The 24,344-nt window shown below is 41.7% G+C and overlaps 1 protein-coding gene across 1 annotated transcript in view; it reads right to left on the reverse strand.

The window, feature by feature from the left end:
* The window catches only part of ctnnd2a (catenin (cadherin-associated protein), delta 2a), a 385,529-nt gene that overhangs the window by 241,141 nt on the left and 120,044 nt on the right, over positions 1 to 24,344 (reverse strand). The window contains exon 6 of the mRNA XM_033985946.2: positions 18,096 to 18,208. Within this exon, the coding sequence (XP_033841837.1) occupies positions 18,096 to 18,208 (113 nt within the window). The remainder of the gene's footprint in view (positions 1 to 18,095; positions 18,209 to 24,344) is intronic.

Raw genomic sequence — 24,344 nt, forward strand, 5'->3', positions numbered from 1 at the left:
ATTTAAATGTATTCAGTGATTGGAAACAGAAATGCTTAGTTGAGTTTAACAGAACAAAAGGGAGACAATGTAAATGGAGCGTTAGAGCCGCCATGTCTCATTGACTCGAGCCCTCGCCGCCTCACGTTTACTTCATGTATGAGTGTGAATAATTGTGTTCATGTGATAGTGTTGTGTTCAAAGCGTCTCGGCAGGAAGTTATTTTTACAACAGAAGTACATATTGTATTTGGAGTCTTTTAAAACCAGATTAATTTGATCTTATTAAATGAAAGCCAACACAAACGGAATAAACAAATGCTCACAAAACAGGCAGGGATACAAAATAATAATGAAATATGACACACAAACACACACACAAAGAACCACAGTGATATTCTGTCGATGTCTTTGAGTAGTCAACAGAATGCAGATAATAAGAATGAACACAACAGCCGACTAGAATCACTACAAAAAGTCAAACTCACAAAATCTGACAAAGTTAAACAAGATGCAAAAGCACCAAAGCCAAGACTCAAAACAAGTGAAGCTTTTTACTGTTGACCACAATCTCCCCCAAACCTGGTAAAATACACACACCTGTGTTTAACCTGTAGCACTCCGACACGAGAGCCAAAAATAAAAGCACTAGATATTATTATTATGAGGGAACATTACGGCCACTGATGTCAAAAATACTGAACAGATAAGAGTGCGTTTAAACGACCATCATGTGGCCGATTATATTACCTCCAGAGACACATTAAGTTGTGCTGCAGTTGAATGGGCCGATTCTTCACCTGTCTCCTTCCACCTCCTCTGCTCCTATACATCAGAGTCTGTTTAGTCTGACTGTTTTCCTCCTGCTCTCTTTAATGCTCTGTCCATTTCCCCTCTTCTCCTCTGCCAGGGTTTGGTTGGTTCTTATCTATTCTCACCACTATCTGGTGCTGGGGGAAGATAAGCATGCATTTGCATGTTTAATGAACCAAACACCCCAGATTCCCCTCAGCAACGGGACACACACATTCACACGGTGCTAGTGCACGTACATACACACACATTCATGTAGTGTACATGCACTCACACAAACGTGCACGCGCACACACTCACACACATTCACAGACAGTGATGAGAGCCCTGCAGGTCCAGCTCTCCTTCAGAATTAGCAGCTGCTGACTCCTACAGGAACAAACATGGGCTTCCTGCACCACAGGAGAGAAGGACACCGTCTACAGTGACCTATTTCAGGGTGTTCCCCAAAAAGAGTGTCAATATTTAGATTGTGTAATCTTGCTGAATTAAAAAATTTAAAATACTCTTTTGTAATTTGTTTTCTCAGGGACTGGTCATAACAAAATAATTCAGACTCATAGGCTCATGAAACAATAAGCAATGTTTTGAATGATGTATAGATACTGCATAGTTCTTATTGAAATAAAGTTTGAATCTGTCATTGAACTGATTCTGTAAAACACGTGACACACAACAGCTTGAACTCACCCCACGTCCCTGAAAAACGATTAAAAGTTATGAAACAGGCAGGATTCCCACCCAAACATTGGGGGAAAATGGCACCATCTGATTGTCACACAAATATATATTTCAAATTGTAAAATATGGAAAAGCCAGGACATAATTTGGCAGCGAGGGCAGATGGATGGTAGGGGCGATGAAACAACACACAGAGGAGCAGACAGAAAGATAGACAGTGGGTCCGACAGCAGCGTGAGAGATGTCTAAACCTGCCACTATTTTTCTCCTTTCCTTTTAGAGATGCATCATCAGTCATTAGAGTGGAGCATGACTCTGGGTACCGTCATCATTCACACAGGGCCATATGCAATACACACACACGCACACACGCACGCACACACGCACAAACCCAAACACACAGGACGTATTTTAAGCTTTAATGCAGCGCCCTATAATTTTCCCCCTCTATGCCGCGTTTTGCTGAGCTTATAAAAACGCCCGCAGCTAATGGCGTGATGGATCCCTCTATTATCACCCGATGCAGCAGAAGAGGGTGGGGTGCAGTGAGATAAAGGAAGGTAATTGGATAGTATTTTAGCAGTGGGCACTCGAAGACAGGAAGAGATGGGAAAAAAATCTTGAATGAGAAGATGTCCTCATATGTAAAGCCCTATGTTACCCTCTAAAAAAAAAAGCCTGTAAGTAATTATGCAACTATATCACGATGAACTGAACGGGCGAGAACAATGGGGGAGACGCTCGACACAGCTTGGTAGTAAACCTTTGATTAATAGCAGTAGAAATAGGTGGATATTCTATGGTGATTATCCTGATTTTGCCCTGTATACATGCGCAACGTAATTTTTCAGGTGGAAAATCTGCCATGTGCTTTATTTTATGTGTTTTTCTTGCTAAAAATACCTTGAAAAACACATATGTATTCTCAGCGGGGCCGCCTCTTCACAGATCTGACCTGTAACTTGGCCTGGTGGTATACTTCGCCTCTGTGGAGATGGATATAGTTTCACGCCGCGCTGTGGAAGATTCAAGGCAGAGTAATGACATCTCCATGGAGAGAAGAAGGTGGCAGGTGACACACTTCAATACTTTTTCGAAGATGTGAGTCTGGTCCAATGGCGAGTCTCTGTTTTGAAATGGGCGTGATTGACAGGTGGATTAGCCAATCAGGGAAAGGCATGGACCGTGTATATCAGAAAAAATAAAGGAAAAATATCAGAGGAAGCTGGAAAAACATGGCGGATTTCTGAAGAATCACTGAGCGAAGCCTAAACTCTTACCTCTTAATCTGAGGTGAGATATATTTGATTTTATTTGTAACTCACAGGTGACCAATGAGCTCCTTCGTTTCACACGTGTCACTGAAACAAACAAATCTGATTGGACACTCACGTTTGACCCGGATTGAAACGTAACAGAGGACGTAGACCAGACTCATATCCATCCATCCGTTTCCATCCATTTTCTTCCTCTTATCCGGGGCAAGGTCGTGGGGTTAGCAGTCTAAGCAGTGACTCCCAGACTTCCCTCACCCCAGACACGTCCTCCAACTCCTCCGGCAAGACCCCCAAGGCGTTCCCAGAAGCAGCAGCTCTACTCCGAGCTCCTCCCATGTGACCGAGCTCCTCACCCTGTCTCTAAGGGAGCGCCCAGCCGCCCTGCCACCCTGCGGAGGAACCCATTTCGGCCGTTTGTATCTGCGATCTTGTCCTTTTGGCCATTACCCAGAGGTAGGATAGGAAGGTAGATTGACCAGTAAATCGAGAGTTTTGCTTTTCAACGGTCCGGCAGATCGAAGCAGTGTCTGTAGTGATGATGCAGATTCATATCAACCTGTATAAAAATATTATTATTCCATAGACTACTGCGCATAACCAATAAACATTAAACAAATTAGGGCCCATTTTAGCTTCTCCAGTTAATTTTACACATACACAGACACTACAGATATACAATTTGCCTATGTAACTATAAGTAATCCACAAATGTTTTCTTGCGTGTCTCTATAAGCTTGATTTTTCCTGTGATCAATTGCAGTGTGTGAAAAATGGGCCCGTATGAGTGGAGTGTGTGAATGGCTGCTCCTCGGGGTAAGACAACTTTATAGTCTGGTAAGTGCGTTTGCCCCAGAGAGCAGTACAGGCCCAGGGTTAGGAAGTGTGTGACTATGACTGTGAATGTTACACTGTGAGTGAGCTGGGCGCCTGCTGCTGCTGCTGGGAAACTAAATGTCAGGGCTTGATTAGAATAAATAGCGCTATATGGCTCTGGGACCAGACACCAGCGCACATTAGGGTTGGGTTTGTGTGTGTGTGTGTGGACTCATAGCTTTTGTTCAATTCTATTTCTTTTACGGACACGCACGCACACGGATAGTTAGAGTTTAGGACATAGGAGCTTTACCTCTCCCTGACCTGCCCGATGGCTCTCAGGGCCAATGTGAAATCTGAACAACACAATCAGAAAGCTGTTAGAGCCTGAGGACATGAACTTTACACCTCTTTCCTCACTCCTCCCTCGTCGCCTCTGTCGCTGCCACTTTGTGTCTCTTCTAGTGCGCCACATCGGAATGTGTCAAATTAGCCGGGGATTTTGTAAAGTTTGATGAGACTGGAAAGGCCACTGTAGAGTTAGCTCCGCGACCTAAATATATATGCGGGCGACAGTAGCGCAGTTGGTAGAGTTTGTCCTCTGAGTCGAAGGTTGGAGGTTCGAATCCCACTCTAAACATGAAACAGTATTGGTAGAGCAGTCAGGTTCGTTAACGCGCAGGTCGGCGTTGTGATTCTAGCTTCCACAGATGAATACTGTCGTTGTGTGCTTGGGCAAGACACTTAACCCACCTTGCCTACGATGTTTGAATATACCGGTGAGTGAAAAGGTGAGAGGTTTCTTGGTGTAAATCATTTTTAAGTTGGAAAAAAGCTTTAAAAATATGTGGCAATTTACCATTTTTTACCATATTACCATAAAAACATCACTATTGACATATGAACGAGCTAGCATGAGTGTGAATGAACAATGGTGGAACTAACAGAGTAAGGAGTAGGAAAGTACTGTACTTAAATAGTATTTTTAGGTATCTGTGCTTTACCAAAGTACATTTTACAGTGAGTACTTTTACTTTTACTTCACTACATTTGAGAGCAGTATCTGTACTTTCTACTCCACTACGTTTTTGAAGAGGACTGAAAAGTAAAAAGTACTTTTCATCTGATTTGACGGGTTATTTTTTACCATTTTCGTGGTAACATTCTGACTAAAGTTTTCGAGTTCGGCTTTGAGCAAAACAAATAAATACTCAAAATGTATAAGGAAAGATAAAAAAATTGATTCGCATTGTTACCATCAACCAAAATATGTATAACTGCGTATTTTTAAATGTATATATCTGCATTTAAGACTAAGAAATGAACAACACCTCATTGAAATCTGTGAAATACTGTACTTTTACTTTTTATCATAAGCATAAGTTCATGTGATTACTTTTACTTTTACTGGAGTAGCTTTTTGCATCTGTATCTGTGCTTTTACTTAAGTAACAGAATTCAGTACTTCATCCATCACTGGAAATGAGACATCTTAGAGTAACAACCATAAGAACTGGTCTTAATTAAGGATTCCAACGCAACACACTCACTGGACACGAGAAATACTGCAAAAATAGTGCATCCATTCAACAAACGCCCAACCCATTGACCTGACACTGCGAGACAGCCCTAATACATTTCCACAAGACAGACGTTTGTAATGACTTTACCATGACAAATATATTTCAGAAGCAGATGCATGAAGCCATAATGACAGGTAAGAGGCCACGATTATGTGAAAATGTGAACATACCGTGAAGAAAACATCATACAGAGAGAGAGGGAGCACTAAAAACAGAAAAATTATAAATCAATGAGTCTATTCTGCCACTGCCACTGTGTAATGAAAGCTATTTATTGGGCCTTTCTCTCACTCTCTGCTTGTTCCCTCGCTCCTTCACCCTCTCCTGAGCTAGAGCCGCCTCCAGCATTGATACGCTTATCTCTCCATACTAAACACTAAGACTTCCATTAAGCACAAAAACACTCATTTGGAGGTCACATTTGCTCTGCCTCCTGTGTCATCTGCATACCAACACGGGAGACGCTTTGTTTGTTTCCTTAAAAGCATTCTATTTTCTCACACCAACTTGTCAAAAATCCAAGATATTAAGTGTTTTTGAACCTATTTTTAGCCTTTCAATTTCCTGTAGCGCCTTATAACTTGAAATACTCATCTTATTTTAAGTGTCAGCGTAGGACACGTCTGCTAACTCAAGTGAAGTAAATTTTAAGCTAAAAACAACAGAAGTGAACGTTATAAAGACCTGGCATAAACAGAACAATTTGGAGCGACATTATAAAGCTAATGTGGCTAATATTTCAGTCGATTTGGAGTCTCCTTTTCAGCCTCTTACTCTGTTCCAGTATTCTTTTTTTCTTCATCTTTATTTATACAGAGGAACCCAGTGAGAGCACTTGGACTCTCTGTTTCACGGACGCCCCGTTTAAAATACAATACAAGCTGAAAAACAAACAAAAACAAGTGTATAAGTCCGTATAAAACATTAAAAACAGGAGCAGGTATGTGGATAAAAGTTTGTCACCAGATTATTAAATTCCAATCGTGTCCAGTTTCACTTTCCCTTGGAGTGCGTTCCATTTTTGCAAAGCGAAACAGCCACAAATCACTGTTTCCCATCTCACTTTTGGAGCGGTTCGCCCTTAGCCTTACGCAGTCATGTGATTATTATGGTATTAAATGTTCCAGTATCAACGGTTAAACAAGCACGTGAGGGATTCTGGCAGTTTTTGAAGTAGTTTCTTATGGTTACGTTTCATACGGTGCTGTTCTCTTCTAACGGACAGTGACGGCCGACCCATTTTCCCATTGAGAACACGGTGATGGGTTTAAATCCATCACCTGTAATAAAACAAAGGGCAGAGTGAAAGATTGGACCCAGCGCTTTTCGAAGTTGTCCAGGAGATCCAGCGTCTACTCTGCGAAACATCTAACACGACCTGTACCTGGTGTCCTTATCTTATTATTCCAAAGAAAACGTTTTAAGCCTTTCTACTTCCCAAAACTGTACATGACCACGTTTTCGGAGCCTTCAGCTAACTGTATGTTTACTTGTAGCCGGTGGAATACAACAACATCATAATTACATTGAGCTGGTGCATCCATAAACCCATGTGGCACTGTTGTAATCGATTGCTGCGAGACACGATTAGCTCAAGAGCCAACTTCACATTATTTCCTCCAGCGTTCACGGGCCATGCTTTAATGCCCCTCATAATGTCTCCCAGAATGCATAGCAAGGACACCGCGAGGCAGATGGCGTCCATGAGCCTTTTAACGACGAGGATCAGTCAAAGAATAGTGCAGAGTGAAGCACTGCCGTGTTTAAGAGTTTAAGCGAAGAGGCTTGTTAACTATTCACCAACAAATTTCCTCGATAGAGACATAGACCTGTCACGATAACGACTTTATTGTCTTACGGTTTCAGTGGTTTATGAAAGCTGGAACGGTATACTTTGGGGCTCACGGTATGTTTAGGGTTGACAGAGATGCAGTTGGTAGAGCGTTTGTCCACTGATGTGAAGGTTGGTGGTTCAAATCCCACTCTCAACATAAACATCATTGGTTGAGCGTCAAATCCACTGACCTACAAGCTGATTTCGTGTTTTCCAAGGTATTTTCTCGCAGTGCAGCACTACATCAAACTGGTATCGTGATTTGCTAACGCTAAGGAACACTGCTTGGCCAAAAAAAAAAGTCAGCAACCAAAAAAAAAGGCCACGCACTCTAATATTTCGTTGGATCGCCTTTAGCTTTCCTGTGGTATTGTTTCGATTTCGCTTCTGCAACGTCACAGGATTTATTTCCATCCAGTGTTGCATTAATTTTCCAAGATGTTGCATTGATGATGGTCGAGTCTGACGCTGCACAAAGCTTCTCCAGCTCATCCCAAAGATTCTCAATGGGGTTAAGGTCTGGACTCTGTGGTGGACAATCCATGTGTGAAAATGACGTCTCATGTTCCTGATCCACTCTGTCACAATTTGAGCCCGATGAATCCTGGTATTGTCATCTTGGAGTATGCTCGTGCCATCAGGGAAGAAAAAATCCATTGATGGAATAACCTGGTCATTCAGTTTATTCAGGTGTCAGCTGACCTCATTCTTTGAGCACAGACCGGACCAACATCAACCTATATTTGCTTAGTTAAATCCAGGTGGCGACTTTTTTTCTGGCCAAGCAGTGCACGAAGGTCACATCTTATTTCCCTCTCACTCAGGGATGTGTGACCCCCAGTCTGAGAGGGTCATAAAACACTCACCTTGTTCGACTTTGCTTAGAGTTTTTTAATGTCCAAGACCATGCAGGTTAGAAGAGGACCCGCCTTAAACACACACACAAACACACACATAGAGAGACACTACACAAACTGTCAACACGCACATCTCAGGACTCACTTCCAGTCCTTTCCTAGGATTTCGCCGCTTCACTGTTCACTTTACCTGTGTGGAACTCATTAAAACCCTTCTGACTTTATGTTTCAGACTCTTGCTCCTCTCTTTAACGCTTACACCAGAAACAAACATTCTTACACACAAATAAATGCTGTTGTTGTGTCCTTGGGCAAGACACTTAACCCGCCTCGCCCCAGCGTCTGCGTCAATGTGCCTGTGCATGTTTTAGTTGCAATAGTCGAGAGATTTCTGCTTTTTTTCTTTGTAATACGATGAGATTTGAGCTGTAACTTCATTTGTTGTAGCGCTTGTTTTTTTAAATGAAACTGTACTTAAAAAAAAGGTTTACTTGGATTCTCCTGTTTTTTAATTGTGTCAGTGGCAAAAAGTAGTTTCAATACTATCATTTATTGCAATATTTATCTGTAGCGGTATGTCGTACTTCAAAATTATCACATGGAATAAGACTTTTCGGGGATATTGTGTGAACTTTTTCCTTGCGCTGGTGAGAAATGTTTGGTTATTTTTCTGTGCTACGATGAGATTTGAGCGGTGGAAGGTTGAGTTATGGACTTCTATGACCCATTATAGAGACTACTTAACAAAACTATACATTTAGAATACTTTTGGGGCACATTTCTAGTTTAAATAGTATCGCTTCTCGTCTATATTTACATCAACGGCATATTGCACTTCAAACTTTGGCATAATGACAGGACTACACAGGTCTGGCAGCTAATATGAGATAGAACCTTATTGATTACACAGTGAAGAAACTCCCTTGGCATCTCTTAATACATTGTAAAGTACTTAATTAAATATACGTCACGGGCCCGTCAAAAGTGGTCTTCACACTTGTTCCTACTGCATAAATCAGGAAACAGAACGGGCATCTGGCGTAAAACCCAACAGATAAAGCAGTTTGTGAGTCACGGCGTACTCAGATGTGATCAAATATGAATGGACTTTGAACATTTCACAAAGAAATCCAGAATACACACTTCAATACTTAACGAAGATGTGAGTGTGAGTTTGGTCACCGTGAATCTCCTCGTTTTCAAATGGGTGTGACTGACAGGCGGGTTAGCCAATCAGGGACGAGCACGGTCCGCTGTATCAGAAAAGGAAAAAAAAAAAATCACAGAGGCCTGAAAAACATGTTGAATTTCTGTAGAATCACAAAATAAAGGCACTAAGTTCTGTTAATCTGAGCCAATGAGCTCCTTTGCTAACATTAATATACACTGTTATACTATATACTGCTGTACTTTTAGCTGTGTACTGCAGTAGATTTGAGCCACACCCCCAGTCGGGCACAGAAGACAGCAGGAGCAAAACATCTCCAACAGACTGCCACTTACCACTAATGTTAGAAAGATGACAAATTAGGCTCGGCACGCCAGTCAGAGGAACGCAAGTGGGAGTGCGCCGTTCCCTCCTGCACGTCGTTGTGTCGCACGCCAACAGCTCTCAGTGTGAACAGATGTTAGGCAGTTAGGCCCCGGGTTTCGGCGCCACAGTCGGCCATATTTAGGGTCCTCGGCGCTAAGGAGGAGTCCAGGGAGACGCCAGAATTGCTTTATCGAGCGGAACACACCGGAAGACATTCAATGGCTACCCAGAATACACACACGAAAACAGCGCCGGCTCCAGCGGTAATACTAACCCGCTGCGGAGGGGTTACCTCTGTCTGCGAGGAGGAAAAAGCGCCGATAAAGAGTCGTAGGTGGGACGATCCTGCCTGCGACTGTAAGTGAGCGCTGCGGTGGACATTTTGTGTAGCTCTGGGGTGGGGATCTATAGCGAGCTCAAGGGTGGAGCACAAAAACACGACGATTATCCAACAATAAAGACGGGAAGTTAGGAGCAGTTAAAGGTAAAGTACTTATTTGTATAGTACTCATAATAATAATAATACATTTTATTTATAAGGGTGGGGTGTGAGGGTGCTGACGAGATGGGCGGAGGGAAAAGAGAGCTGGAGAGAGGTGGAGTAGAGAGAGAGGAGGAGATGTGGAGGAGGAGAAGGAGGAGAGGGAAAAGAGAACTGGAGAGAGGAGGAGCAGGGAGAGAGTAGGAGAGATGAGGAGGACGAGCAGAGAGAGGAGGACAGAGCTCAAAGAAGCACAGAGGACAGAGAGATGGAGAGAGGAGGAAGAGAAGAGAAGAGAAGAGAGGAGAAGAGTGGTTTAGAGGGAACAGAGCTGGAGAGAGGAGAAGGAAGGAGAGGGGGAGGAGGAGAGACGAGGTGAGGGGAGGAGGAGGAGAGATGCAGAGGAGAGATGTGGAGGAGGAGAAGGAGGAGAGGGAAGAGAGATCTGGAGAGAGGCGGAGCAGAAAGAGAGTAGGAGAGATGAGGACGAGCAGAGAGAGGAGGACAGAGCTCAAAGGAGCACAGAGGACAGAGAGATGGAGAGAGGAGGAGCAGAAGGAGGAGGACTAGAAAGAGGAGCAGAGAGGAGGAGAAGAAGGAACAAAGAGCTGGAGAGAAGAGATGAGATGAGAAGAAGGAGAAGAGAGGAGAAGAGAGAACAGAAAGCAGGAGAAAGGAGGAGGAGCAGAGAGAGAGAGAGAAGGAGAGGAAGAGAGAGAGGAGGAGAGGAAGAGAGAGAGAAGGAGAGGACACCAAGCGCTGGAGGGAGAAGGAGGAGCAGAAAGAACGAGATGGAGTGATAATGTGGAGAAGATGAGAGAGGTATCATGGAGCGAGGTTACGATCATCTTTGAATGTGAGAAGGAGAATTTTGAAGATGATTCTTTGTTTCATGGGCAGACAGTGAAGTCGTTGGATGAGGAGGTGAACGATGGAGCTCCTGGTGATGATCCGACCTGCAGAATGTTGAAGGAGCTGCAGTTTCGGGAGAGAGGAGAGAGGAGAGAGGTACAACAGCGAATCCAGGAAGTGACAAGACCCATAATCCCGAGACTATTTGCCATTTTTGAGACAACAGATACTTAATTTATACCTTAAATGGTGAAATATACAGTATAATTATCTGAGCTGTGGTAATCCTCGTTGTAGTTGCAGTAGAAGTTCTTTTGGAAGTCGCATGAAGTAAAAAAATGTGGGTACTTGTATCACTGTCACCCCATAATTGTAAGGTCTTTGTGTTCATCTCGTAGTACAAGACCGGAACAGCAGTTTTAGCGACATTAGCGATAACAACCTGCACAGTAATAGTCTTTTATACTTGTTTTGGGTTTAAATTTCAATTTTAGTCGTCGCGCTTGTCCTCGCAAACACTTTCACCGTGCTACTTTTACTCTTCTCCTCATTACTACCGTCGCTTCCGTCTGTTTGGCTCGTATTATGACAACACATTTGCAGTCACGGCCACCACTCCTCTATATTTATCTGCTACCTGTCAGGAGCTGATGAAGGAGAGGGAAATGAGCGCTGATGTTCGAGACCATGGGAAAGGTTAACGCCGTCTCTCGGAATAACCTCGAACTGATCTGATCACTCACAGTCACATCACACATTCAAATCTATACAACACAGAGGAACACGGCAGCGCGGAATCACAGCGTGTAACGTCAGAACGACTACAGGCAAAACCGACGTGGAGCGAGAATTGTAAATACGGTTTTCTGACTATATCTGAGAGTTACACTAGGTCTGGCGTAGATTGTATATACGCGAACGCATACAGCTAACGTGCTAGCCGCCGCGTTCCAAATAGGAAGTGAGCACGGGCGCGCGGCATTTTGGTCTTAAAATGTTCGGATTAACTCGCTCTAAGTGATCCTGCCGTTTTTATTTTGCCATTTTGTCCGTAAATCATGATATAAACATTAATAACAGACAAATCAGGCGCCTTCTTTCCCCAAGGTTTCTCTCGCTAGCGTTAGCAACAGGTTTGACTGACAGCGTTGCTAAGCGCCCGCTCTTTGTTAAACCTTTGGTGCGGGAGGGAAGAGGTGTTACCATCAACAGTCTCACTCCGGATTGGCTCTTTGGTTGCTATGATACTCGCAGTCAGAGCTTGGGTCCCAATTCGCCGCTATGACTGCTCTAGCCTCGATGAACTTCATTTGACTGGAGCTGAACGCTGTGGGTGACGTTCAATAAATGAAAGATGGAACAATATTTTTGGGTATTTTTTTATTCATCATGGGAACTTTTTCTTTGCAGTAGTATTGTATTGTATTTAATTGATTTATTTTTAATGTATTTATTTATTTTTAATGTATTTATTTATTATGTTTTATTTATATGTATTTATTTACGTAGCAATAGTAGCAGCAGTAGTAGTAGTAGTAGCAGTAGTAGCAGTAGTAGTAGCAGTAGCAGTAGTAGTAATAACAGTAGTAGCAGTAGCAGTAGTAGTAGCAGTAGTAGTAATAACAGTAGTAGCAGTAGTAGCAGTAGTAGTAGCAGTAGCAGTAGTAGTAATAACAGTAGTAGCAGTAGTAGTAGCAGTAGCAGTAGTAGTAATAACAGTAGTAGCAGTAGCAGTAGTAGCAGTAGCAGTAGTAGTAATAACAGTAGTAGCAGTAGTAGCAGTAGCAGTAGCAGTAGTAGTAGCAGTAATAACAGTAGTAGCAGTAGTAGCAGTAGTAGTAGTAGTAGCAGTAGTAGTAATAACAGTAGTAGTAGCAGTAGCAGTAGTAGTAATAACAGTAGTAGCAGTAGTAGCAGTAGCAGTAGTAGCAGCAGTAGTAGTAATAACAGTAGTAGTAGCAGTAGCAGTAGTAGTAATAACAGTAGTAGCAGTAGTAGCAGTAATAACAGTAGTAGCAGTAGTAGTAGCAGTAGTAGCAGTAGTAGCAGTAGTAGCAGTAATAACAGTAGTAGCAATAGTAGTAGCAGTAGTAGTAGCAGTAGTAGTAGCAGCACTATTTGGCGACTGGTAAACTACAATTAGGTTATGTTTTTTATTTGTATTTATTGTTTCACCAAACTACTCGTCAGTCGTATTAAAGTATTACTACATGAGCCTGAGTACACGCTGACTAAACAAACATCTGATTATGACGACCAGACAAATTGTGTATTGCAACGATCAAATTGGCCATTAAATAAAAGCTTCACAATCAATCCCGCCGTCCCGCCCAGTATTTGAAAAAGCGTTTCTTGGAATAACGTATATTCTGAAATCGTTACGTGCATGACTGTATCAAGATGTGTCTGAGTACTTTGATTTCTGAGCCGTTTCATTTGCAAAGTATCGATTATGTGTCGAGATTCAGGAGTAAAAGATGTGAATTATGTTTGGGTGGAAATGTGTTCACTGCTCTGACACGGGGCTAATAAGCTAAACCGATCATGACGTCCAGAGGAGGAGACGAGCACAGTACTCGTTTACCACAGATGTACGCCAAAACTGTCAAATTAAAAGTACCTGCCAAAGTTATAGTACTAAAGCTGAAGGATCCTCAAAAATGATTATGTAATTCATGCTTCACAATATTTTTTCTATAATAGCGCGGACACACTAATGATAACGGTTCTATTTCTAGTATTACTACTACTACAACTGCTACTACAAGTACTACAACACGTCACCCCCGTTTTAGCTTCTCTTCACTGGCTGCTTTTGTGTTTTAGAATTAATTTAAAGATTTTACTGATCACTTTTATTATTATTAGTAGTAGTAGTAGTAGTAGTAGTAGTAGTAGTAGCAGTAGTAGCAGTAGCAGTAGTAGTAGTGATAGTAGCAGTAGTAGTAGCAGTAGTAGTAGTAGTAGTAGTAGTAGTAGTAGTAGTAGTAGTAGTAATAGCAGCAGTAGCAGTATTAGTAGCAGCAGTAGCAGTATTAGTAGCAGTAGTAGTAGTACTAGTGGTAGTAGCAGCAGTAGTAGTAGTAGTAGTAGTAGTAGTAGTAGTAGCAGTAGCAGTAGTAGTAGTAGTAGTAGTAGTAGTAGTAGTAGTAGCAGCAGTAGTAGTAGTAGTAGTAGCAGTAGCAGTAGTAGTAGTAGTAGTAGTAGTAGTAGTAGTAGTAATAGAAGCAGTAGCAGTATTAGTAGCAGTAGTACTAGTGGTAGTAGCAGCAGTAGTAGTAGTAGTAGTAGTAGTAGTAGTAGTAGTAGTAGTAGTAGTAGTAGTAGTAGTAGTAGTAGTAGTAGTAGTAGTAGTAGTAGTAGTAGTAGTAGTAGTAGTAGTAGTAGTAGTAGCAGTAGCAGAAGCAGTAGCAGTAGTAGCAGTAGTAGTGGTATTAGTGGAGTGGTAGTAGCAGTAGTAGAAGTAGTTTTATTAGTAGCAGTATTAGCAGTAGCACTAGCAGCGGTAGTAGTAGCAGTATTAGTAGCAGTAGTAGTAGTACTAGTGGTAGTAGCAGCAGTAGTAGTAGTAGTAGTACTAGTGGTAGTAGCAGCAGTAGTAGTAGTAGTAGTAGCAGTAACAGTAGTAGTAGCAGTAGTAGTACTGGTAGTAGCAGTAGTAGTAGCAGTATTAGCGGTATTAGTGGAGTGGTAGTAGTAGTATTAGTAGTAGTAGTAGTAGTACTAGTGGTAGTAGCAGTATTAGCGGTATTAGTGGAGTGGTAGTAGTAGCAGTATTAGTAGTAGTAGTAGTAGCAGTAGTAATAGCAGCAGCAGTAGTAGTAGTATTTATTATGACTACTACTACTCCTTCAGCAGTACTTTCCACTGTAAAATGTACTTGTATAACTAGTTGGACAGAAGTAGTGAACCACATCTTTTATCCTCCTGATGAGTCATTTTCACCTCCTCAAAACCGGAGCGGGGGGAATTTCTTAAAACCACTCGCAGTTTGAAAAGTAATGATGCGTCTTGAACAATCGTGAAGGATCCTGTTCACAGTAACGCGCTCGAGTGTCTGAAACTCGGCTGGAGCTGAAAGTATAAAACAGAAAAAAAAAAGAAAAAAAAAGTTCAGACAGGTCTTCTCTTCTGTTACCCTGCCCCCTCAGGCGTGTGTACTTATGCAATACGCAGCCGGAGGGATTCACAGGAATACGCAGGAATACACAGGAATACTGAATCTGGATCTTTGACACGGCGGCAAAAACATCGACTCCGATACTCCAGTTTACAGACGCACGCTCACTCGCAAAACAAAACTCTATAACATGTAAATAATTTATTATCAACTTTTTTGGACAAACTTTCCCTGAGAGTCTGTCTGCGGCGTTACGGAAGTGGAATTTTAATGCGCGTTAGTCTAGAATGTTCCTCAGTACGGCATTTAAATCAGACCTATCGTGTTTGTGTCTGCTGTGTCGTTCGAATCTGACAGTCGTGGATCGTTACGTTACAATTTGCACATTTTTAAAATCAGAATATTCATCGAAAACGACTTAATAAAATGAACAAATCCGTTGACTTCCGTGTTAGAAAACTGCGGTGTCCAATGGGAGCTCACGGCGCCCCCTATGGTTGGCTGCACATCACACAAGCGAGCAGGGCCGGTTCAGTCTGTAAGTAGAGTAGGCAGTGGCTTAGGGACCCGAGGCCAGCAGGGGGCCCCCAAGAGCCCACACATTTATATTGAAAATAATACATCAAGTTTTATTGGACTCAGGGCTTGTGTGTTTACAGCAGAATAAATATCCCTCTCAAACAATTACTTTTTTTTTTTTTTTTGTATATCTATAGTAGTAAAATATCTGCTGCTGCTGTGTTTGTTTTTGAGTCGGGCAGAGGTGAGGGCAGCTCTGTGTTTACACCAGAGCAAGGACCCCACATAATGTTAATGTAAGGAATTCAGGAATTCAATTCAAGTTTATTTATATGGCACTTTTGTCAACTCAAGTTTTAAAAGTGCTTGACAAACTAAACCAGAACCAAACCAGGACTAAACCAGGACTAAACCAGGACTAAACCAGGACCAAACCAGGACCAAACCAGGACTAAACCAGGACTAAACCAGGACTAAACCAGGACTAAACCAGGACCAAACCAGGACCAAACCAGGACCAAACCAGGACCAAACCAGGACCAAACCAGGAAGAAGCCAGGACTAAACAAGGCCTAAACCGGGACTAAACCAGGACCAAACCAGGACCAAACCAGGACCAAACCAGGACTAAACCAGGACTAAACCAGGACCAAGCCAGGACTAAACCAGGACCAAACCAGGACTAAACCAGGACCAAACAAGGACCAAACCAGGACCAAACAAGGACCAAACCGGGACCAAACCGGGACCAAACCGGGACCAAACCGGGACTAAACCAGGACTAAACCAGGACCAAACCGGGACCAAACCAGGATCAAACCAGGACCAAACCAGGACTAAACCAGCAGGTGGCAAACACTTCACTAGAAAAGTCCCATAATACAACTTTAAATCAATTTTCCAGTGGGGCTAATCAGATGTTTTTTTTTCAGCACTTTTACTGAAAATTGCTGCAGCAAAATCACCAAAAGTTCAATAAACCATCAGGTATTTCCAAACAGATGGTTGTATTTAAATATTACATTTTTAAATATGTTTCTAAATATGAAAATTCCTCAAAGAAACACAAAATAATAACCATGAAACGCGCTTTGAGGGTAAACGCTTTCTCACGTGCGAGTTTGGCCCGGAGTTGTGCTGATGTGTGTGTAATATCAAGCCTTTGGCAAGTGTCACGCTGTTTATCTGTTTATATTTGTGAACAGTGTGTTTTTCTCACTTCCCACAATGCACTCTGTTGTTTTAGCCCCTGAAACAGTGCTGAAAGTGTGGGTTCAGATCTGCCCAGGCAGCTCACAGCGTGGAGCACCAGCAGCAGTCATCAACTCAAAAATGTTTACAGAATACACCGTGGGTTTGTCTGTTGTGCGCTCTAACATGTCAAACTTTGTGTTAACAGTCAGATAGACAAGGGAGATGGCCCGTCGACGAATTTGAAAATGGGTAAAAAAAAACTAAAAAAAAACTCCTGAGATCTGCCTCTTCACTTCAAAAATTCAACTTTCTAACTCAACTTTTCTGAATCTACAGTGTAAAATCTGTTATATTAAAGTTTACATTTGTGTTTATGGGGTTTTAACGGGCCCGTGTTACACTGTTTTCTGGAGTTGTGTTTTGTTTTATTCACAAATGCAACATATTTAGCCTGAGTTCTTCTTTTCTCAAACTGAAAACGTGCTGTTCCACCTTGTGATGTCATGTGGTAATACAGGAAGTGGATAATTGAAGCCCTGGAACTGCCCATTTTTACTGAATTAGATGAAAAATAATCTAATAATGCAGGTGTTTTTTTGTTGTGAACATTCTCAAAACCCATTAGTGATTAAAAAAAAGTGTTTTATTTTGTTGTATTTTCCATTTTGAATAACCTTGTAAAATATATACACACATTTTTTTATTTTGATATCAACATTTATAACCGTGTACTAAGGTTCCACTTTGTACTTGTTGCGTAGGGACCGTAATTGGTGCGACACGCGTTGTTGTAACTGTGCGCACCGCCTCTGTCCCGCTTAGCTCTGACTTGTTTTGGCGTTGTTGGTCTTTGGAAATTGGTCTAAATATGAAGCTTAATAAACAAATGTGTCACTTTTTAAATTAATACGCGTTTTTGGTCTGTTTTTTTGTGCTAATGTTGATTTTATTTGTGTTGCCGTCCACTAATTTAAGTCTTTGGCCGCTGTTTTATTGTTTATTTTATTTTTCATGTGTACATTTTACATATTGTGTAGCTGCATAATAGCCCTGTCTCCTGCGAGTTACATGTGTGAATGAAATAAAACACAACTCCACGTGTGTTTTAACGAGGTAACGTCATTGTCCCGCGGTTTAACGCTCACAAGAGTCAATTTGGTGTAATGTAGGACCTTTAGGAACTTTCCAGAGCTAAAAGATGTAATATTTTGAATTGTTTTGCACTGTTGCTATGCCAAAATGCATCGATAGCTTCATAGAATTAACCATATGTCATCTCTGCGAATAACCTGCGCTTACCGTGATGTGAAATTACTTTTTTCCCATGTAATTTGCAAATATTTTAATACTATCTGCCTTGGAAATATATTTTTTTAATCCTAACTGACTGAATAAATAAATAAAACAGTGAAATACGGGGGCATGTATCCGTAAAAGGTTAAGTTTATAAAGTCAAGTGTGCGAGTCGAGTGAGGTCACGTGGTCAATATCGCCCACTCCCAGTAGTGATTATCCGCGCTCTCCTCCGCTCACACACAGACGCAGGTTTGGCCCGTTACCTGATGCTGCTCATGCTCCCGGCCTCAGATCCCAGTTTGCATCGCTCCAGCTGCGTGGCCACGATCTGACGCTCGGCCTCCAGCTCCCTGGTGAGACGCTCAAACTGCAGCTCCTGGAGAAACACAAAGAGACGGAGAGAAAGACGTGTAAGCGCTCGGTCGTACAGGTGTGATGCAAAGAAAAAGAAGGATTCAGACGTGTCGACTGGACTAGAGCTTTTCTACAAACGAAACTGTAAACAAAAGGTGTTAGCTTCAGTGTAGTTAGCTCCTCCTTCAGACAGATATAAGGCAGTGTCCAGCAGTAATCTGAGCAGAAATAAACGAGGACTAAACTAGGACTAAACGAGGACTAAACTTGGACTAAAAGAGGACTAAATGAGGACTAAATGAGGACTAAATGAGGACTAAACGAGGACTAAATGAGGACTAAACGAGGACTAAACGAGGACTAAAAGAGGACTAAACTTGGACTAAAAGAGGACTAAACTTGGACTAAAAGAGGACTAAACTTGGACTAAAAGAGGACTAAACGAGGACTAAACGAGGACAAAACAAGGACTAAACAAGGACTAAATGAAGACTAAACAAGGAGAAAAAACAAGGCCTAAACCAGGACTAAAACAGGACTAAACGAGGACTGACTGAGGACTAAACAAGGAGAAAAAACAAGGACTAAACCAGGACTAAAACAGGACTAAACGAGGCCTGAATGAGGACTACACCAGGACCAAGCGAGGATTGAAAAAAGAACGAAACGAGGACTAAGCCAGGATTAAACCAGGATCAAGCCAGGACTAAACAAGGACTAAACCAGGACTAAAACAGGACTAAACTAGCACTAAACAAGGCCTGAATGAGGACTAAACCAGGACCAAGCCAGGATTAAAAAAAGAACGAAACGAAGACTAAAACAGGACTAAACCAGGATCAAGCTAGGACTAAACCAGAACTAAACCAGGATCAAGTCAGGACAAAACCAGAACTAAACCAAAACTAAAACAGGACTAAAAAAGGACTAAACCAACTGGACAAAAAGGAGTTGTAGGAGTGAAGATGTTTTTCTGCTCATCCAAGCCGCTTCTTCTGTTTCTGTCTAGATCGAGCCTATAAACACAAACTGTAAACAAAAGGTATGTTAGCTTCAGTGTCATTAGCGCCTCCTTCAGACAGATATAAAACAGTGTCCAGCAATAATCTGACCACAACTGAAGAAGCGGCTTGAAAACATCTTCACTCCTACAACTTTTTGTCCAGTTTAGAGATTTGAATTGAGACATATGCTCAAACACATGAAAACACATAAAAGAGGCTTCATATCTTCTTCAGAGATACGAAATGGCTTTTTATCTTCACTGATGAATCATTTGTAGGAATCCAAGTCAAATTACCAGTTTCATTCAAGTTATTCAGATAAAAATAACGATTTAAAGACAGATTACAAGAACACACAGTCTGATCATAATCCTCCATGAACAATCTGATAGTTACATTTCAGATATTCTTGCTCTGACTGACGGTTTAAACTGGTCAAACTCCAGAAAATATCATCACACGGGTCACACCGAGTCGCGCCGAGTCACGCCGAGTCACGCCGAGTCACGCCGAGTCACGCCGAGTCACGCCCGCACTGTACGAGGCAGAATCTGGTGGAGTGTGAGCTGGTCTCCATGAACATGTTAATGCTTTGCCTAGAACGTTCCACAGCCTGGCATTAAACATATCTCCATGGACACAAACCAATGATTTAACCAGGTCAAATCACAGGTCAGATCTGCCCAGAGGCGACTCCGCTCACTGTAAGAATATGTGTTTTTATGAGGTATTTTTGAGCGATAAAAATACCAGGAATTCAAGTTTATTTATGTAGAACATTGGTCAACTCGAGTTGTTTTAAAAGTGATTCACAAACTAAACCAGAACTAAACCAGGAGTAAACTAGGACTAAACCAGGACTAGACCAGGAGTAAACGAGGACTAAACCAGGACTAAGCCAGGATTAAACTAGGACTAAACCAGGACTAGACCAGGAGTAAACTAGGACTAAACCAGGACCAAACCAGGATTAAACTAGGAGTAAACCAGGAGTAAACCAGGACTAAACCAGGAGTAAACCAGGACTAAACCAGGATTAAACTAGGACTAAACCAGGACTAGACCAGGAGTAAACTAGGACTAAACCAGGACCAAACCAGGATTAAACTAGGAGTAAACCAGGAGTAAACCAGGAGTAAACCAGGACTAAACCAGGATTAAACTAGGACTAAACCAGGACTAAACCAGGATTAAACTAGGACTAAACTAGGACTAAACCAGGACTAAACTGGGACTAAACCAGGACTAAGCCAGGACCAAACCAGAACTAAACTAGGACCAAACCAGGACTAAGACAGGACTAAACAAGAACTAAACTAGGACCAAACCAGGACTAAACCAGGAATAAACCAGGAATAAACCAGGAATAAACCAGGAATAAACCAGGACAAAACTAGGACTAAACAAGGATCAAACCAGGACCAAAGAGGGCTAAACCAGGAAGAGAGTTTTATCCTTCACTCTTCTCTTTTAATGTTAATATTATTATGATTTTAATGTATTTCTCATTCTTTAAAGCACTTTGAATTACTTTGTGTACCAGTTGTGCAGTACAAATAAACTTCCCTCGCCTTGCTTTGCTAAGTACTACAGTAAGTCTGGTTTAAGTGCTCGGCGCAAACTTGGGTTCTGTAAAAGTCAAAGCCTAAAACAACAAATGAACGATTGTGTATTGATGTAGCTGCACATTTATCACCAATTCTAACTTAATATAATTCCTTTATAAATGTATTAGTGATACCAGACCCAGATGTGCGGGCGAAAACAAACACGAGACGCATCATAATGGCTCAGTTTCATCTGTTTAAATCATCGAGGCGAGCGCGGCTGCATACAGACTCACAATAGCGCACTATCATTAAAAACAAATATGCATTCTCCTCATTTATTGAACAGCCCCCTGCGGAGTCGGCGAGCGCGGTGACACTGCAGCCCCGACAAAAGCGGCGTAAAGCAGTGGCTATATGAAAGATGTATGACACCAGTGTTTCACCAAAGTGGGGCCAGGGTACTCTGAGTGCACTCTCTGGAGAGGGTCATAAACTCTCTAATGCTTTACTCACAACAAGACAGTGAAAGAAGAATGGGGCTGAGAGGACAGACAAAAAAAAACATCCAGAAGAAAAGAAGGGTGACAAAATGTGGTAAATGGTGTTGCTATGATAATTTGCATGCAATTTAAAAAACAAAAATCCTCTCAACATAGTGCAAACGGGGACACGCAAGAAAGTAGTAAGTGCTAGGGATGGGACAAAAATCAATAATAACGTTTATCGTGATAGAAATTGTCGACAATAATCGTTCGTCGGACATTTTATATAATCGTCAACAAAGATAATCTCCATTATCTCACCTGAATGTGCAGAAAAACATGACTTATCCAGAAGGGAGTCAACAGGGGGGCACAAACGGGTGTATTCTCCGGGGCCCCAGGGTCTTAGGGGGCCCAGAACTGGACCCTCTTTCTATTAATTTGTATTACAGGGGGTCCGTGTGAGGCTAATTGCACCAGGCACCCAAATTTCAGTCGACGGCCCTGTTTATTCAGAATATTCTCAGTTAAATGTATAATTATTCATATCCTTAACAGTTTTAATTATTGTGACATAAATGTTAATCACAATTATTTTGGACATGATAATCGTGTGACAAAGTGGACATTTGTTCCTTTCATTTTGTTTATATTATACAAATTTCTTTCGTCTAATAATTTTTCAATATGGAACTAAACAGTAAACATAACTATCCCGGGTTTGTTTTGTTTCATCTTTTAGTCAAGTTAAACTCTACACATACAGCTGCTACTTTTAAAGATATTTTATTTGGTTAAATTTATTCACTTCGGCGTAACACGTGCATCTGTTCTTACCTGAATCTCCACATGGTCCAGACAAAGAAGGGGCGTGTCCTATGTCGGACATTTTAAAAGCTTGGGTGTGGTCGTGGGCCGGACCATGTGGAGGGGAGAACTGGGTTAAGAGTTTTTTTGTTTCACTGTCTTTATATATTTTGTTTCAAAGTTTAACTGTTTATAGTTTCATGGTTAAACACTTTTGGGTTAAAGGAACTTAGGCCCTCAAAGCTGCACAGTGCATTGTGAGATCCTGCTAAAAGTTCTACCTACAACACCTGAAGTAAATGGTATTTACCTGGGGAGGTGCTTCAGGTTTGTGGTTGTTTGGCAGATTTAATTTAAGTTCCTCATGTTCTGTTTTCACGTGAGTGGTTTGTTATTTTCTTAAATTATTTTGACGTCCAACTGAAGCCGTATTTTAAATCAATTTCTGTCTGTTAAAAGACTTTTTATGCACATCTACCGCCTACTTTGACCACATCAGGCCAGCTTACCCACGTCTAGTAAGTACAAGTATTCTCGCTGTTCAAAAACGTGTGTGTAAGGAAATACTAAATCAGCCTAAATGTCTGTATTTGTATGCATCCACTGTCTTTCTTTATTCTTTATTTGTCAGGGACCTGCACACTTTCACTAGTCTTACCAAAAAGAGATTCATACCAGATATTACTACTACTACTACTACTACTACTGCTACTTTCCATGTGCAGTCCCTGGGCAGGTGAACACACATAAAAAATACACATCTCATAACACCTACATTGCAAGACTAACTTAGTTCATCATTAGTGGTGAATTTAGAGAAGTTTCATATTTGCTATTCCGATCGCGAGTATCATAACAACCAAAGAGCTAATCTGGAGCGAGGTTGTTGAAGGTAACGCTGCGTCCCGTCCGTACCGCTGATTTGGCAGGGAACGGCCGCTTAGCAACGCTGTCAATCAAACCTGTTGCACCTGATTTGTCTGTTGTTAATGTTCATATCTTGATTAGTTATTAGTTACAGAGAGAGGGGACGATTTTCTAATGTAAAGTGAATTGGAGCCGGAAGTGCGCCCACGCTCACTTCCTATTAGCGACGTAGCAGTTAGCACGTTAGCTCTGTCCATTCATATATACAGTCTATGATTCATGCCAATGTGCGGAATCATTCTGTGCAAGTTTTTACACTGAAAACAGAACGGCACAAAGTAACTAGACTGATGTGGACACACTTGATTAACTAAAATGCGCGTTTCAAATTTCTAGTAAAATTATTAAAATCTACAGACGGCTTCAGACTGTCTGGGGCTGATTCCGCTCTCTGATGGTTTGAAAATAAAAGGCCGACCGAGCAAACGCCGAGGATCTTTTTGGAGCTGTGCGATTTGGGTTCACAGAGGAGCAAAAGGCGATCGGGGGAGTTTGTTTGGAACCGTCGATCGCGTCTGAAAACGTCTCCAGTTACTCCAGACCCAAAACAAAAGTAAACACGTTAATTAAAGGTATTATTAGCGCTAAATAACTTAACTTCTTTCTATCAACTTTTATCTCTCAGCCTTGTCATTTACTGAGTTGCGTAACGATGATGTACCGCAGGATGTTATCATGAGTTCTTACTTTAGACATTTTCACACGTCGAATTTTAGACCCAACAAAAATAGCCTCGGCGTGTGAGACCGGCCTAATTTGCATTAACGTTACCATATTCATATACCATCTGCCGCGTATATTTCAGGGTACAGTTATAGATGCGGTAGACGTGGGCTAAAACCAGCGCTATAATGAATTTTTTCTCAATTTAGGGGAGTGCAGTCTCAGCTTGGATGCTAAGACTTTCTCCGCTTTAAAGTTCCTCCATGTTTCATCTACCTGTTTAAATATTTAGAAGCATTGTCTTGTGCCTTAACTTTCTGACAAGAGTTTACTGAAATAGATGACTGCCGCTGGTATGTTTTTCCCAGCCAAGTTTGTGACCTTTTTGCAGTATCCTTTGTTATTATTAGGAGCTTGTAGCAGGGGCGGTGCCAGATTTTTTTTTAGATAGGGCAGCTATGGGGGGGCTACGTTCTTGAACATGGGTGCACACTTAATATGTTAATTTAGAGTCATATATGAATGCGAGCCCCCTTCATTTCCCGCATTTGTGTCGCTGTTTTTGGACAATTTTAAATGTATTTAGCCCCGGTAGCGATTTATAAAAGCTAATATTGAATTCTGTTTTATTATATTCTCATTTTGAACACGCTACGGTTGCATTTTGAACATTCTAGGAGAGGCTAGTGCCCCTTGAAGCCGCCCCCGAGCACCTCCCCTGGCTT

This window comes from Periophthalmus magnuspinnatus, chromosome 20, assembly GCF_009829125.3.
Source record: "Periophthalmus magnuspinnatus isolate fPerMag1 chromosome 20, fPerMag1.2.pri, whole genome shotgun sequence".
NCBI classification, from domain to species: domain Eukaryota; kingdom Metazoa; phylum Chordata; class Actinopteri; order Gobiiformes; family Gobiidae; genus Periophthalmus; species Periophthalmus magnuspinnatus.